This window comes from Octopus sinensis, linkage group LG27 (genome assembly GCF_006345805.1).
Source record: "Octopus sinensis linkage group LG27, ASM634580v1, whole genome shotgun sequence".
Lineage (NCBI taxonomy): Eukaryota > Metazoa > Mollusca > Cephalopoda > Octopoda > Octopodidae > Octopus > Octopus sinensis.
The window spans coordinates 7,165,631-7,183,252 of NC_043023.1; the positions used below are offsets into that span (position 1 = coordinate 7,165,631).

Genomic DNA, 17,622 nt, shown 5'->3' on the forward strand with positions numbered 1-17,622 from the left:
GCCTCGTAAAAAAACAAACCACCCATACCACTGCTGCGTAAAACTACCCAGTGCACTCTGTACCTTGGTTGGTGTTAGGGAGGGCATCCAACCATAGAAACCCTGCCAAAACAGACGGGGAGCCCAAACAGTCCTTCAACTGGTCAGCTCCTGTCAAATGGATCAACCCATACCAGCATGGAAAACAGATGTTAGATAATGATGATGATGATGATGATGGTTCGACATGGCACAGAATGTGACCACTGTTACCCTTTGATGATTTTTGACATCTTGGCATCTGAAGCAGCTGGGGATACAATAGTTTGACCAAAAGACCCGGCTATTGGAAGCAAAGATAAATATTGACAAAAATGAATTTGGCTAAATTTGGACATACAACAGTTTAACATAATAGCAACAATATGTATGTATGTGTGTGTGTGTGTATGTATGTATGAATGTGTGTGTGTATGTATGTATGTATGTGTGTGTTTTTGTATGTATGTATGTGTGTATGTATGTATGTATGGATGTTGATTTTGATTTTGATTTTTCCAGTTTCAGCTCATGAGCTGTGGCCATGCTGGGGCACCGCCATAATGTATGTATGTATTATGTATATTTGTATGTATGTATATACGTATGTATGTATTATGTATGTATGCTTGTATGTATCTATGTATGTGTGTGTGTGTATGTATGTATGTATGTATGAATATATGTATGTTTGTATGTATGTGCATATTTGTATATATATGTTTGCATGTGTGTATGTATGTGTGTGTAATTGTATGTATGTATGTACGTATGTATGTATGTATGAATGTATGTATATATGTATGTATGTATGTGATGTATGTATGTATGTATGTGTGTATATATATATGTGTGTATGTATGTATTTATGTTATGTTTGTATGTGTGTATATATGTATGTATGTATGTATGTTTGTATATATGTATGTATGTTTGTATTGTGTGTGTGTATATATATATATATGCATGTATGTATGTATGCATGTATGTATATATGTATGTATATATGTATGTATGCATGTATGTATGTATGTATGTATGCATGTATGTATATATGTATGTATATATGTATGTATGCATGTATGTATGTATGTATGTATGCATGTATGTATATATGTATGTATATATGTATGTATGCATGTATGTATGTATGTATGTATGCATGTATGTATATTGTATGTATATATGTATGTATGCATGTATGTATGTATGTAGTATGTATGTACGAATGTATGTATGTATGTATGATGTATGATATTGTATGTATTATATGTATGTATGCATTATGTATGTATGTATGTATGTATGTACGAATGTATGTATGTATGTATGTATGTATGTATCTAAGTATGTATGTATATATGTATGTATGTATGCATGTGTGTGTATGTATGTATGTATATATGTGTATGTCTCCTCGTATTGGCAACACAATATTGTTGTAAAGTTGTAAATTCATTTCATATATTTCCAATAATCTGCAATAATCTAACAAAATCGTTAGCATGCTGGGCAAAATGCTTAGCAGTATTTCATCTGATTTCATGTTCTGAGTTCCAATGCCGCCGGGGTCAGCTTTGCCTTTCATACTTTCGAGGTCAATAAATTAAGCTCCAGTGAAACACCGGGGTCGATATTATCAACTTACTCCCTCCCCACAAAATTCCTGGCCTTGTGCTTATTGTAGAAAGGAATATTCTGCAAGACATGTCTAGCCAGGGGGAAATTATTACCTTCCTTCGAAATAAATGAGGGTTGGCAATAGGAAGGGCATCCAACTATAGAAACCATGTTCTGACAAACCATGTTCTTCCTCTAGTAATTAGTCTCTTACTTGTTTCAGTCATGTGACTGTGGCCATGCTGGAGCACCGCCTTAAGTCGAGCAAATCGACCCCAGGACTTATTCTTTATAAGCCTAGTACTTATTCTATCAGTCTCTTGCTAAACCGCTAAGTTATGTGGACGTAAACACACCAGCATCAGTTGTCAAGCGATGTTGGGTGGGGGGGGAAACATATACACACACATATATATATATATATATATACATCCGTACATGGTCGATACCAGTGCCACCTTAACTGGCTTTTGTGCCGGTGGCACATAAAAAACACCAACCGATTGTGGCCGTTGCCAGCCTCCCCTGGCATCTGTGCCAGTGGCACGTAAAAAGGACCCACTACACTCACAGAGTGGTTGGCGTTAGGAAAGGCATCCAGGTGTAGAAACACTGCCAGATCAGACTTGAGCCTGGTGCAGCCTCCTGGCTTCCAACCCATGCTAGCATGGAAAACGGACGTTAACCAATGAAGATGATGATGATATACATATATACGACAGGCTTCTTTCAGTTTCCGTCTACCAAATCCACTCACAAGGCTTTGGTTGGCCTGAGGCTATAGTAGAAGACACTTGCCCAAGGTGCCACACAGTGGGACTGAACCCAGAACCATATGGTTTGCAAGCAAGCTACTTACCACACAGCCACTCCTCGCCTAAGGTAAAGATATCTGAAGAGGGAACATTAGAAGATGTTCCACCTTAAGTACCATATGGGTACCCCTTATTGTAGTTATATGTAATTATATGTAAGCCATTTTGGGATTTATATACCTATGCTGAGTGACAGGTATGAGTTAATTGTTCATATTGCAGCAAATCCAGGTGCGGGCCAATTTGCATGCATATTCATGTTCAGGTAAAATGATATTAAAAGGCAACATATTTAGAATAAAAGTAGAAAAACATAAGTTTATATTATACTACATAATATGATTGAGCTCAACAGCTGTTTCGTTAGGATAAACATCAGTATTTCCATAATTGATGCACATAATTGTGATGTATAATTGATCTGTATTAAATTAGTTTAAATTGATTTAAAATCTGTTTACCCAAGTCATTGTGTGTATTATATATTGTTTCAATGCGAAAACTGTTAAAAGTATGCATATACACACGCATGCACAATATATGGGTATATATTATATTGTATCTGTGTGTTATATATATATACATACATATATATATATATATATATATATATATATATATATTATATATATATATATATATATATATATATATATATATGTATATATATATGTACATAGATATATACATATATAAGTGCATATGCAAGCATATATATTTGTATGTATATATACATGTGTGTATAAATGTGCATATATATATATATACTTGTATGAACATTATACAAACACTCACACATACACACACACATATGCACACATATATACAAACATATATATACTTATAATTATATATATGTACATATATATATATATACATATATATATGCACATATATATATATGCATACATATATGTGTGTATATAATAATATATATATATACATATGCACATATATACACATATACATACATATACACACCATATATATACACACACACAATATATAATATATATATATATATATATATACGCATAGATACATACAAATATATATAATATATACACACACACCTACATATACATACACATATATATATATTCATATACATGCGCATATATATTATATATATATATATATATATATATATATATATATATACATATATATATATATATATATATATATAGATATACAACACACACACATATATATATATATATATATATATATATGTATGTATGTATATATATGTATATACACACATGCATACACACTCACACACTGCAGAAGTGTTACACCATGGCATTCTTTACACAGATAATATAAACACTGATGCAACAGCTGTCTTAATCTGGGCATCTCCCTATCTACTTCAATCTCTCTCCTCGTCTATCTATCTACGCATACACACACACACACACACACACACAAATACGTAGATGTGCAGCAATTGAGAATTGCAATTTTATTGCTATTTCACCTCCTGAGTCATCAGGAACCCGGCATCAGATCTCCTTTAAAGGCTGTAATTCATTACTCTTTCAGCCTCGTTCAATATTTAAGTATTTTTTCTGTTTCGCAGCCATTTTTAGCAACCATTGTTGTTTCTTCGTATTCCTTTCCAATCAATATTTGAGAGGTGCAGGTTTATAATTCCCAGTGGAGGATTGCCACTTTTTTCCATCTTCTAAAGGGGCTGTTTATCTGATTCTCTAAGCAGTCTTCACCACCTTCCACCATCCGCAAATTCCCTTGTCTTCTATAGAATATATATGTGTTTGTATGTGTGTGTATATATATATATATATATATAATATATATATAATTAATATATAATATATATTATATATATATATAATGTAATGTATATATAATATATATATAGTTATATTATTAGGTGCGCAGGAGTGGCTATGTGGTAAGTAGCTTGTTAACCAACACATGGTTCCGGGTTCAGTCCTACTGCGTGGCATCTTGGGCAAGTGTCTTCTGCTATAGCCCCAGGCCGACCAATGCCTTGTGAGTGGATTTGGTAGACAGAAACTGAAAGAAGCCTGTCGATTATATATATATATGTGTATGTATGTATGTGTGTGTATGTGTTTGTGTGTCTGTGTTTGTCCCCCTAGCATTGCTTGACAACCGATGCTGGTGTGATTATGTCCCTGTCACTTAGCGGTTCGGCAAAAGAGACCGATAGAATAAGTACTGGGCTTACAAAGAATAAGTCCCGGGGTCGATTTGCTCGACTAAAGGCGGTGCTCCAGCATGGCCACAGTCAAATGACTGAAACAAGTAAAAGAGTAAAAGAGTATATATATATATATATAAATTTTATAATTATGAGTATAATTATAATTAGGGTTCAGCAAAAATTTGCTTCCCCACATACCGAAATTTAGAAATAGCAGTCAAAACTAACTATTTCACTAGCATAAGAAAATCCCCCAGACAACAATACTCAACTATCCATGTAGGCAAAGAGAAAAAGTAACGAATCTACCCGGCTTTGATTAACTGTATACGTGTTTCGGAGTTAGAGAGATGTGAAAAATGTAAAATCATATTTCCACTCTATATATATGTAACAAAGAGAAGATGTAAGGTACCGCATGAGTGGAAATATATATGAAAGAAGGTTTGAAAATGCAATTTTAAGACCGGTTTCACTTTTTCAGAAAAAGATTGTCAAAAGTAAAATGTAAAGCTTTGTATGAACTTCGTTGTGTTAAGTACTGGTTGTCACAAAAGTATTAAAAAACAGAAGTACATTCTTTGATAATAATAAGAAAATGTTGAAAACAGTTTACAAGAAAGTATTTAAGAAAATATTCAACAAAAAGTGTTAGGAGTTCAATAAAAATCATATTTGTTTGGTAGTATATATACACACAGAAGGAGATTTATTTAAGAGTTTACAAAGAATTTGAGAGGAACAACCGGTCCTTTGGGCATTTTTTGTCTCAAATTCTTTGTAAATTCTTAAATATATCTCTTTCTGTGTGTATATAGATACTACCAAACAAACATGATTTGTATTGAACTCCTAATACTTTTTGTTGAATATTTTCTTAAATACTTTCATGTAAACTGTTTTTAACATTTTCTTATTATTATTATCAAAGAATGTATATATGTATTTTAAAACTTCTGTGACAACCAGCACTTATAACAACAAAGCTTATTTATACAAAGCTTTACATTTTACTTTTGACAATCTTTTTATAAAAAGTGAAACCGGTCAAATGAATAAACATCTTTAAAATTGCATTTTCAAACCTTGTGTCCTTTAAATAAATAATATTTATCTCTCACCAGATGGAATGCTTTTTTGTTGATCTTTCTATCATGGAACAGTACATTATATATATATATATATATATATATATATATATATATATATACAAAGTAAGTTAGGGGTTATGGGTGTAACCCACTATGGGATAGTATTTATCCAATATACTGTTGGTAAAGTACCCAGATTCTTAATACATAAATGTTTTTAATTGCAAGAAAATTAACTCATTTATTGTATTAAACAGGTGAAGGTAAAGAAATATTTTTACCGTAAATTTATAATACAAATAAGAAAATGGAAAAACAAATTTAGTTGGGTCATCAACTTTCGGATATTAGAATGTTGTATTAGTTGTATTATTTAATAAAATGAGAACCTGAATATCCTATATATTAATTCTTTGATGTAATAGTCCTTGGTTGGTATGGGTATATCTTTTAGTGATGAATCAATCCGTAAATCAATCCGTATTATCTCCGTTTTTCCAACAGTATTCATTTTGAAGGATTAATATACTATACTTAAATGCATTCACTTAATACTAGCAATATTCCAAATATTGCATAGATAATTCATACATATACAAGTATTAGGATATTCAGGTTCTCATTTTGTTAAATGAATAAATAATACAACATTCTAATATCCGGAAGTTGATGAACAAACTAAATTTGTTTCTCCACTTTCTTATTTGTAAGAAACTCGTAGTAGGCTTCCGAGTTAGAAGTTATATATTAGAGGAAAACTACTTTTTATTCCTTTAATCCTTTATAAACTGTGAATTCCCTATCTAGAACTTTCATATAAATGTATGTATATATATATATATATTATATATATATATATATATATATATATATATATAGATATATATATATATATATATATACATTATTTACATTTGATGGATATTTCTCGTCATCTTGTTTGTAGCTAACACAATGTTTCGGCTGATATACCCTCCAGACTTCGTCAGGTGTCTTGGGGAAATTTCAAAACTGGGTTCTCATTCCTAAGGTATTTTTTTTATGTAATTAACCATTACGCCATATGCCTGTAGACATATGGCATAGTAAGAACATCGAAAAAGTTCGAAATTTCCCCAAGACACCTGATGAAGGCTGGAGGGTATATCAGCCGAAACGTTGTGTTAACAAACAAGATGAGGACAAATATCCGTCAAATGTAAATAATGTACATAATTCCTCATCTCTTAAATATAGAACTGCATTTTATATATATATATATAAATATACATACATACATACATACATACATACATACATACATACATACATACATACATACATACATACATACATACATTCATACATACATACATACATACATACATATATATAGATCATCAGATCATCGGTAAAACATAAATCTGAAAAAGAAGCACACACTAAATTATAGAGCAGTAGATTATATAAAGTTAGATAAGGGTAATCCCATAAACTCACCTTAATCTAATTTTATTTATATTACATATATCTATCTATCTATCTATCTATCTATCTATCTACCTATCTATCTATCATTCTCCCAGTCAGCCGTCGGGCTTCCCAGACCCCAGTTGAACCATCCAACCCATGCTAGCATGGAAAGTGGACGTTAAACGATGATGATGATGATGATGATATATATATATGTATATATATATATATATATATATATATATATATATATATATATATATAATATATATATATATCTATGTATTTAAAATGAGGGTGAGAAATTGGATGTTAATTTAATTAACATAAATTTAACACCTGTGGTCTAGCATATTAAAATCTGAAAGTTCAATAAATTGTATTATATGCATATGAGAGGGATGACCACTATGTGGACAACCCTTATGCTAGAAGTTGATCCGTTATGGTTTTACCACTAGGAAATATTCTGGTGTTTGCTAAATTTTTCTTGAGAACATTTCCTAATGGTAAGACCATAACGGATCTACTTCTAGCATAAAGGTTGTCCACATAGTGGTCATCCCTCTCATATATATATATATATATATATATACTAACTGTTAATTGCTGTATTAATTGTTGTTGCTGTTTTTATTACAGACAATCCTGGTCGGAGACAGCGGTGTTGGCAAGACATCCTTGCTTGTCCAGTTTGACCAAGGAAAGTTCCAGGCTGGCTCCTTTGCAGCTACAGTTGGCATAGGTTTTACAGTAAGGACACACAGACATCCATTTCTATTATTATTATTATCGATATTATTCCTGTATTGCTGTTGTTGTTTTTATTGTTATTATTATTATTATTGTTGTTGTTGTTGTTGTTGTTGTTGTTGTTGTTGTTGTTAAGGTGTTCAACTGGCAGAATCATTACTGCACTGTGTAAAATGCTTAGCGGCATTTCATCTGTCTTGCCTTCCAAGTTCAAATTCTGCTGAGGTCGACTTTGCCTTTCATCCTTTTGGGGTCGATAAAATAAATACCTGTTGAGTACCTGTAATCCCCAAATTTCAGCCTTTGTGCCTATAGTAGAAAAGGTTATTATTATTATCATTATTATTATTATTATTATTGAGTGAGAGAGCAGTGCATGCCATCAAAGTGACACTGGGATAAAATATATGAAGCCCAGTATACCCAACATGACTATCCATCTGATTAAGGTACACCAGGCACATGCATCACAACCATATGTGCACAACATGGTTATCTCATATCTAGATAAACAGTGCATGACCTTGCAGGTGGGGCCCTGTTAGAATTTTCTTCTGGTTGAGTAGCCTATCCCACTTAAAAGGTCCCTGAATAAGGATTGTTTAAGGATGTTGAACGAACCACCCATGTTTCCAGAGGTGAATTATCCAAACCCCAAAGAATCCCTCTCGACACAGGGCTATGATGCTCCCCCACTACTTCTGCTCATGACCAGAGATGAACATATCATCAGCCACTAAGAGACATGCTCAACTGGTTAAGGTCAAACAACTGACAAGCAAATCTGTGGTATTGAGCAGAATATTTGCTGTAGTTCATCTTTTATACCAAGACAAAACAATGTACATGATAACACTTCCAATCAGTTAAGATCAGAAGCCATGAGAACCACTGCCTGGTACTGCATCAGGGCTATTATTATTATTATTATTATTATTATTGAGTGAGAGAGCAGTGCATGCCATCAAAGTGACACTGGGGTAAAATATACGAAGCCCAGTATACCCATCATGACTTCCAATCAGCTAAGATCAGAAGCCACGAGAGCCACTGCCTGGTATTGCATCAGGGCATCAATTATTATTATTATTATTATTATTATTATTATTATTATTATTATTATTATCATCATCATCATCATCATCATCATCATTATTATTATTATTATTATTGCTATTGTTGTTGTTGTTGTTGTTGTTGTTATTATTATTATTATTATTATTCTAGTGCATGCCATGCTAATTTAGTTAGCAGATATTTTATCTTGATGTATGGTGATGACATGTCTCCTCAAATTTCAAGAATCTCTCCTGGATTCCAGCAGAATTCCTGTAACATAAGTCACTTGTTGCAGGTTATTGTAGTATCGCTACTATTTATGGTGATACATGTTTACACAACAACTGTGTAGTAACAATAAAATATTTAACGAAGCAGGATAACGACAACGTAACAATCCAACAGACTCTCCACGACCTATACACCAACCAACAAACAATTTTCTGACCAACTACCAAAACGACACCTTACGACTACCTGCGATTAACACCTCTCCGTTTCTCACTCAGACTGCTACTATTTATAGTCGTTCGGTCAAGTCTATTCTCGCAGGGGGTGTCAGGACTCTTGCCACATCAACAATACAAGATGGTACTTTTCTGCAGGTTTTCAATGTGTGTTTCAGTTCCAATTTCTTTCTGTCTTTGAGGCAGCATTTCTGGTGTTGTGCCAAATACACCAATTCCTACAGGAATGTCTTTTATATAATAATAATAATAATGAAATTATTGTATACAGTGCTCAGGTGCACCACAACTTATCAGAAAGTTCGTATAAAGTATATGCAGTAATGTACAAATATCTGGGAAGTGAACATTGTATGAGTCAGATACATGCTTGTGTGTGTATGGAGGGGAGAAAATCAGGTGTAGTGTTGGCGAATCTCTCAGGAAGCATGGAAGTTTTGAAGGATGCAGTGCTCCGACAACTAACAACTGATTCTGGCAGTTTGTTCCATGCTTCAGCGACTCTCAGCGTGAAAGAATGTTTCCGAAAGTCATGGGAGCTGTGATGTTTTCTGACTTTGTAAATATGTCCACGGGTGTTAGACAGGTGGAGTTTTTAAATAATAATAATTCTGAAATTACTGTATACAGTGCTCAGGTGCACCACAGCTTGTCAAAAGTGTGTATAAAAATTATGCAGTAATGTACAAATGTCTGGGAAGCGAACAATGTATGAGTCAGATACATGCTTGTGTGTGTATGGAGGGGAGAAAATCAGGTGTAGTGTTGGCGAATCTCTCAGGAAGCATGGAAGTTTTGAAGGATGCAGTGCTCCGACAACTAACAACTGATTCTGGCAGTTTGTTCCATGCTTCAGCAACTCTTAGCGTGAAAAAATGTTTCCGAAAGTCATGGGAGCTGTGCTGTTTTCTGACTTTGTAAACATGTCCATGGGTGTTAGACGAGTGGAGTTTGAAAAGGTGCTAAGAGTTATTGTTAGTAAGATGGTTAATAATTTTATGGGTGTCTGCCAAGTCAGCTGCCAGACATCTGAGTTTCAATGTATCCATACCCAGGAAAGTAAGGCGTTCAGAATATGGCAAATGCCTGGTGGAGGGTATTCTTTTGGTTGCACGTCGCTGAACAGCTTCCAGACGATTAATATCCTGGGCAAGATAGGGATATTTTGTCTTGGTTTTCCACATTTTTCCCAACTCTCATGTTAGATCCAGATATTTCTCAATTTTTTTCAATTTCTTTGGTATCGACTCTGCAATCATAGGAAATTTATATAATCTTAGTCTTGTAGTATTTGTTTATCATCATCATTATTATCATGGAGGAATTTCAACCAAGCTTCGTGGTCTTTTACTCCTACACTAAATATATTCTTAACATTAATGGTCATAAATTGCTCAGATGAGAGTTAATTTTCTTAGTAGAAGTATACTCTTTACTCTTTTACTTGTTTCAGTCATGTGACTGTGGCCATGTTGGAGCACTGCCTTTAGTCAACCAAATCGACCCCAGGACTTATTCTTTGTAAGATTCGTATTTATTCTATTGGTCTCTTTTGCTGAACTGCTAGGTCACAGGGACGTAAGCACACCAGCATCGGTTGTCCAGCGATGTTGGGGGGACAAACACACACACACATATATACATATATATACATATATACGACGGGCTTCTTTCAGTTTCTGTCTACCAAATCCACTCACAACGCTTTGGTTGGCCCGAGGTAATAGTAGAAGACAGTTGCCCAAGGTGCCACACAGTGGGACTGAACCCAGAACCATGTGATTCTTAAGCAAGCTACTTACCACACAACCACTCCTGTGCCTACAAAAAGGATAAGCTGGACTGCCACGACCAGTATATTAAATATCCCATCAGAACAATTATGCAAGAAGGCCGGATGCCTCATCTCTACTAAGTATGGAAGCAGAAGTATTACGTAAGATTAATTTTGAGAATCTGATAAAAGATTTTGCAATTAAAAAAAAGTAGGGGAAGACTTTTTTAAAGATAAATAAAGTGGAAGTATACCAAACTAAGTGGAGGCACATGGCTTAGTGGTTAGGGTGTCAGCATCATGATTGTAAGATTGCGGTTTCGATTCCTGGACCGGGCAACGCGTTGTGTTCTTGAGCAAAACACTTCATTTCATGTTGCTCCAGTCCACTCAGCTGGCAAAAAGGAGTAACGCTGCAATGGACTGGCGTCCTGTCCAGCTGTGGTCATACATACGCCATAGAAACTGGGAAACCAGGCCCATGAGCCTGGCTAGGCTTTAAAAAGGCACATTTATTTTTTATTATACAAAACTAAACATTAAGATTATTTTCAATCTCAATGTTGATTTTGTTTCGTTTTGAAAAATAAAAGTTTATTTTGTTTTATTATTGTTTATATTTTGATTTGCATGTTTAGGGCCTCAATGGTCCTTAAGTTGGCCCTGTATGTACTGAGTTCAGATTCCACCTTGTAACACCGGGTCTCTTGTCATAGCATATAGGGTCATTGGGAAGTGACTTGACCTCTGATAACAGACAAAGCACTGAGACAGCTGAAACAACATCTTGACCACATCAATATGTATGAATATAGATCTGCACTGAAGGGAAATAAAAACCAGGACAGAAAAAATTATCTATATATCACAGTATCGATCAGACCATCAAATGCTGTTATACACCACTGTTCACTATGCGCTTCAAATTCTGTCTTGATTGCACTATTGTTTTCCACCCTTGACCCAAACTGACCAAATCATCTTCCCATCATCGTGGAGGCCTTGCAAGTGACCTTTTCAAATCTCTTGGATACCATTTAGTAGCTCCATGGATCCACCTGTTGTCTGTGAACCTTGTAAAGTATTCCTCTCAGGGGACCTTGTGCTTTCAGTATTCTTCAATCACATCATTCCCTCCTCTTCATTCTTGAATGATTTCATTTCAAATATGCTCTCATAATGATATTTGTAGCATGGATCTTTCTATGACCTTTACATCATAGACAATTGATGTCCCATCCTCTTATATATGATAAATATGTATATCTTAATATCATTGCAAATTATTTATTGTCTGTCTCACCCTGTTTTCCATTTGCACAGCATATCATCATCTTCATCATCATCTTCATCATCATCATCATCATCATCATCATCATTATCATCATCATCATTTAACGTCCGTTTTCCATGTTGGACGGTTCGACCGGGGTCTGAGAAACCAGGCTCCATTCTGATCTGGCAGTGTTTCTACAGCTGGATACCCTTCCTAATGCCAACCACTCCATGAGTGTAGTGGGTGCTTTTTACGTGCCACCGGCACAGGAGCCAGAGGAGGCTGGCAAACGGTCACGATTGGTTGGTGCTTTTACGTGTCACTGACATGTCCGCCAGTCAGGCAGCGCTGGTATCTGCCACGTTCGGACAGTGCTTTTTACGTGCCACTGGCACAGGGGCCAGAGGAGGCTGGCAAACGGCCACGATTGGTTGGTGCTTCTTATGTGTCACCAACACAGACGCCAGTCAGGTAGCGCTGGCATCTGTCACATTCGGACGGTGCTTTTTACGTGCCACTGGCACAGGGGCCAGAGGAGGCTGGCAAACAGCCACAATTGGTTGGTGCTTTTATGTGTCACCGACACAGACACCAGTCAGGCAGCACTGGCATCTGCCATGTTCGGACGGTGCTTTTTACGTGTCCCCAGCACGGGTATCTTAACTACAATTTCCACTATACATTATGATGTGATACGTGTGTATGTTTATCTACAGGTTGAGTAAAAAGCAAGCAGTGTTTTGAACTGTGAAGAATTTGTATTAGATTTTTGTAAAGTTTTGAATTTTCTTTAAATATTTTTTTGCAGTTGTTTGATAATACAGACAAACTTGCCCAAATGCATCAATAAATTAACATTCTAAAATCTAATTATTCATTACCTGTCTCAACTTCCACTTGTATATCTGAATATTTCAAATCATTCATTGCCTATTTCAACTTCTTTTATTTATACAGCACATCTGTATATCTTGATAGTATTTTAAATTAATTATTGTCTGTCTTGACTTTTTTCTACATATACAGCTTATGAATATATTAATAATTTCTAAATTTCTTCAGTGTCTGCTTTGATTTCTTTCTGTTTGAACAGCACATATATATCTTCATATTATTTCAAATTATTCATCGTCTTTCTCAACTTCTTTCTACTTATAAAGCAAGTCTGTATATCTTGATATTATTTCAAATCATCTATTGTCTGTCTTGACTTCCTTCCACATGTACAGCACATATATATCTAAATATCATTTTAAATTATTCACCGTCTGTCTCAACTTCTTTCTACTTATACAGCAAGTCTGTATATCTTGATATTATTTCAATCATCTATTGTCTGTCTTGACTTCCTTCCATTACCAGCACATTATATCTAAATATCATTTCAAATTATTCACCGTCTGTCTCAACTTCTTTCTACTTATACAGCAAGTCTGTATATCTTGATATTATTTCAAATCATCTATTGTCTGTCTTGACTTCCTTCCACATGTACAGCACATATATATCTAAATATCATTTCAAATTATTTACTGTCTGTCTCAACTTCCTTCACATGTATTGCATCAATACATCCTAATATCAATTCAAATTTCTCTTTGACTGTATCAATTTCCACTTGTATGATACATCCAGAATCAAATTGATTTCTGCTTGGGAATAAAAATGGGTTTTGTGATTCAAACAGCAGACATTGACTCATATGCTTTTGCTGCCTTTTTGAGGACCATAAATAAACAATGTTAAGATATAATATATATTGCATGTATATATACATATGCCATTCATTTGTTGAAAATACATCTTATTGAATTACCGTACTGAATAGACTATTGTACTGGAGAAAGACTCGACCTTGTTTGCCAATAATTTCCTGTTCAACAACAGGGTCGCTGCCAAAACCAAAAGGAGACAAATAATCAGGAGGCGAAATATGATTTTACAATATTATAAATGTGTGTGTGTACGTGTGTGTGTACTCTTTGACTTGTTTCAGTAATTTGACTGCAGCCATGCTGGAGCACCGCCTTTAGTTGAGCAAGTCGAGCCCTGGCGAACCAGATGGTTGCACCAGGCTCCAATCTGATCTGGCAGTTTCTACTGCTGGATGCCCTTCCTAACGCCAACCACTCCGAGAATGTAGTGGGTACTTTTACTTGCCACCGGCATGAGGGCCATTCAGGCGGTACTGGCAGCGGCCACACTCAAATGGTGTTTTTTACATGCCACCTGCACAGGAGCCAGTCCAGCAGCACTGGCAACGACCTCACTCAAATGTTTTTCATGTGCCAGTAAGGCGAGGCTGGAATCGATTATGTTTGAATGGTGCTTTTTACATGCCACTGGCACGGAAGCCAGTCTGCTGCTCTGGCAGCAATCACACCCAGATGGTGCTCTTAACGCTCCACTGGCACAGGTGCCAGTCATCGAATTTGTGAATTTGATTTTGATTTCATTTCTCTTGCCTCAGCAGGTCTTCACAAGCAGAGTTTAGTGTCCAATGAAGGAAAGGTACACATAAGTGGTTTATATATATATATATATTCTTTTATTCTCTTATTTGTTTCAGTCATTTGACTGTGGCCATGCTGGAGTACTTCCTTTAATCAAACAAATTGCCCCCAGGACTTATTCTTTGTAAGCCTAGTACTTATTCTATTGCTGAGTTACGGGAATGTAAACACACCAACATCAGTTGTCAGGCAATGGTAGGGGGACAAACACAGACATACAAAGATATATATATATATATATATATATAAGGGCGGCGAGCTGGCAGAAACGTTAGCACGCCAGACGAAATGCTTAGCGGTATTTCGTCTGACGTTACGTTCTGAGTTCAAATTCCGCCGAGGTCGACTTTGCCTTTCATCCTTTCGGGGTCGATAAATCAAGTACCAGTTACGCATTGGGGTTGATGTAATCGACTTAATACCTTTGTCTGTCCTTGTTTGTCCCCTCTATGTTTAGCCCCTTGTGGGTAATAAAGAAACATATATTATATATATATATATATATATATAATATATATATTTATATGATGGTTCTTTCTGTTTCTGCCTACCAGTTCAACTCTCAAGGCTTTAGGTCAGCCCGAGGCTACAGTAAAAGACACTTGCACAAGGGGCCGTGCAGTGGGACTGAACCTAGAACCATGTGGTTGGTAAGCAAGGTACTTAGCACTCAGCAACTCCTGCGCCTATAGATGTTATTAATTGATTTGAGAACTTTATATTATTGGAAAAGCTATATAAAATTAGCTGAAGATTACTCAGCATCTTAAATATGCTGTAATATTTACAGCTTTTAATAAAATGTTGTAGTATGAAGCAATTGTACTAAATTACCGGATTCATTCTTGTTGCTTATTTTTTATTGTAATCACCCCGCATATTTTTATGGGTAATACCATAAAAAATTCTGGTGCATCTAAATTAAGTGCCATATTCATTTGAATCTAAATTTTTGCTGAACTTATGTGGTGTATATATATATATATATATTATAATATATATATATATATATATATATATATGTATATATATACGTATATATATACATATATATATGTATATATATACGTATATATATACATATATATATACATATATATATATATATATATATATAAAATGAGATAGGGGTTGTAAATTCAACCCTCCATGGGATAACATATATCCAATATACTGCTAGAGAAGTACCCAACAAAGCTAATACATAAATGTTAAAAAATTGCGATGCAATTAATTCATTTACTGTATTAGGTGGGCAAAGGTAAAATCATTTTTACCGTAAATTAATAATACAAAATGAGAAAATGGAGAAATATATCTAAATCAATCATCAACTATCAGATAATACCGAATCAATACTTTATTAAAACACTACACAATAGCAATGATATTATACATTAATATAGTACAAATATAACAAGACATAGAAATACATTTACATTGTAGCTGACAGCTGTTTCGGCCATGAAGACAGGTATGTCTCATTTAACCTATTAGCTATATAATGCAGGTATAAATGAGACATTAACAAGAATATCTTACGGCCTCTTCAGAGATTTTAATGCAAGTATGAGTACAAATCCTAAATAATTTACATATAAATATAAATATGTGTGCATACATACTCATATTCTTACATATATATAAATACACAATAATACAATATAAACAATATAGATCAATATACATCAACAAACACAATAATGTTCCATATTGAACTCCACAGCTCCTCAACCAACATCAAGATACCACAACAGACACACTCACACTCAATGCAGGCATATATATTAAACAGTTCAATATATTAAAATGTGTCACTTCACAAAAAGTCAATAAAGTTAATACCACCACCACGGTACCATCCAATATATTGAACTGTTTAATATATATGCCTGCATTGAGTGTGAGTGCGTCTGTTGTGGTATCTTGATGTTGGTTTAGGAGCTGTGGAGTTCAATATGGAACATTATTGTGTTTGTTGATGTATATTGATCTATATTGTTTATATTGTATTATTGTGTATATATATATATGTAAGAATATGAGGTGTATGCACACATATTTATATTTATATGTAAATTATATATATATATATATATACATATACACATATACACGATGGGCTTCTTTCAGTTCCATGTAGTAAATCCACTCAAAAGGCTTTGATTGGCTTGAGGCTATAATAGAAGACACTTGGCAAAGGTGTTACACAATGGAACTGAACCCAAAACCATGTGGTTAGGAAGCAAACTTCTTACCACACAGCCACGCCTGCACCTTTGAGTGAGTAAGAGAGTCAGTGAATGGCCAGCTTTTGTAGGGCACTGGCCAAAGACTGTAGATGAAATGTAGACAGGAGCTTAAGGTGGCGAGCTGGCAGAAACGTTAGCACGCCGGGCGAAATGCTTTGCGGCATTTCGTCTGCTGTTACGTTGTGAGTTCAAATTCCGCCGAGGTTGACTTTGCCTTTCATCCTTTCGGCCTCGATTAAATAAGTACCAGTTACGCACTGGGGGTCGGTATAATCGACTTAATTCCTTTGTCTGTCCTTGTTTGTCCACTCTATGTTTTGCCCCTTGTGGGTAAG

At 34.7% G+C, this 17,622-nt stretch overlaps 1 protein-coding gene across 2 annotated transcripts in view; it reads left to right on the forward strand.

Moving 5' to 3' along the window:
- The window catches only part of LOC115225398 (ras-related protein Rab-37-like), a 105,645-nt gene that overhangs the window by 24,872 nt on the left and 63,151 nt on the right, over positions 1 to 17,622 (forward strand). For both annotated transcript variants that reach the window (XM_036514349.1, XM_036514348.1), the window contains exon 2: positions 7,836 to 7,946. In XM_036514349.1, coding sequence (XP_036370242.1) covers positions 7,836 to 7,946 — 111 coding nt within the window. The remainder of the gene's footprint in view (positions 1 to 7,835; positions 7,947 to 17,622) is intronic.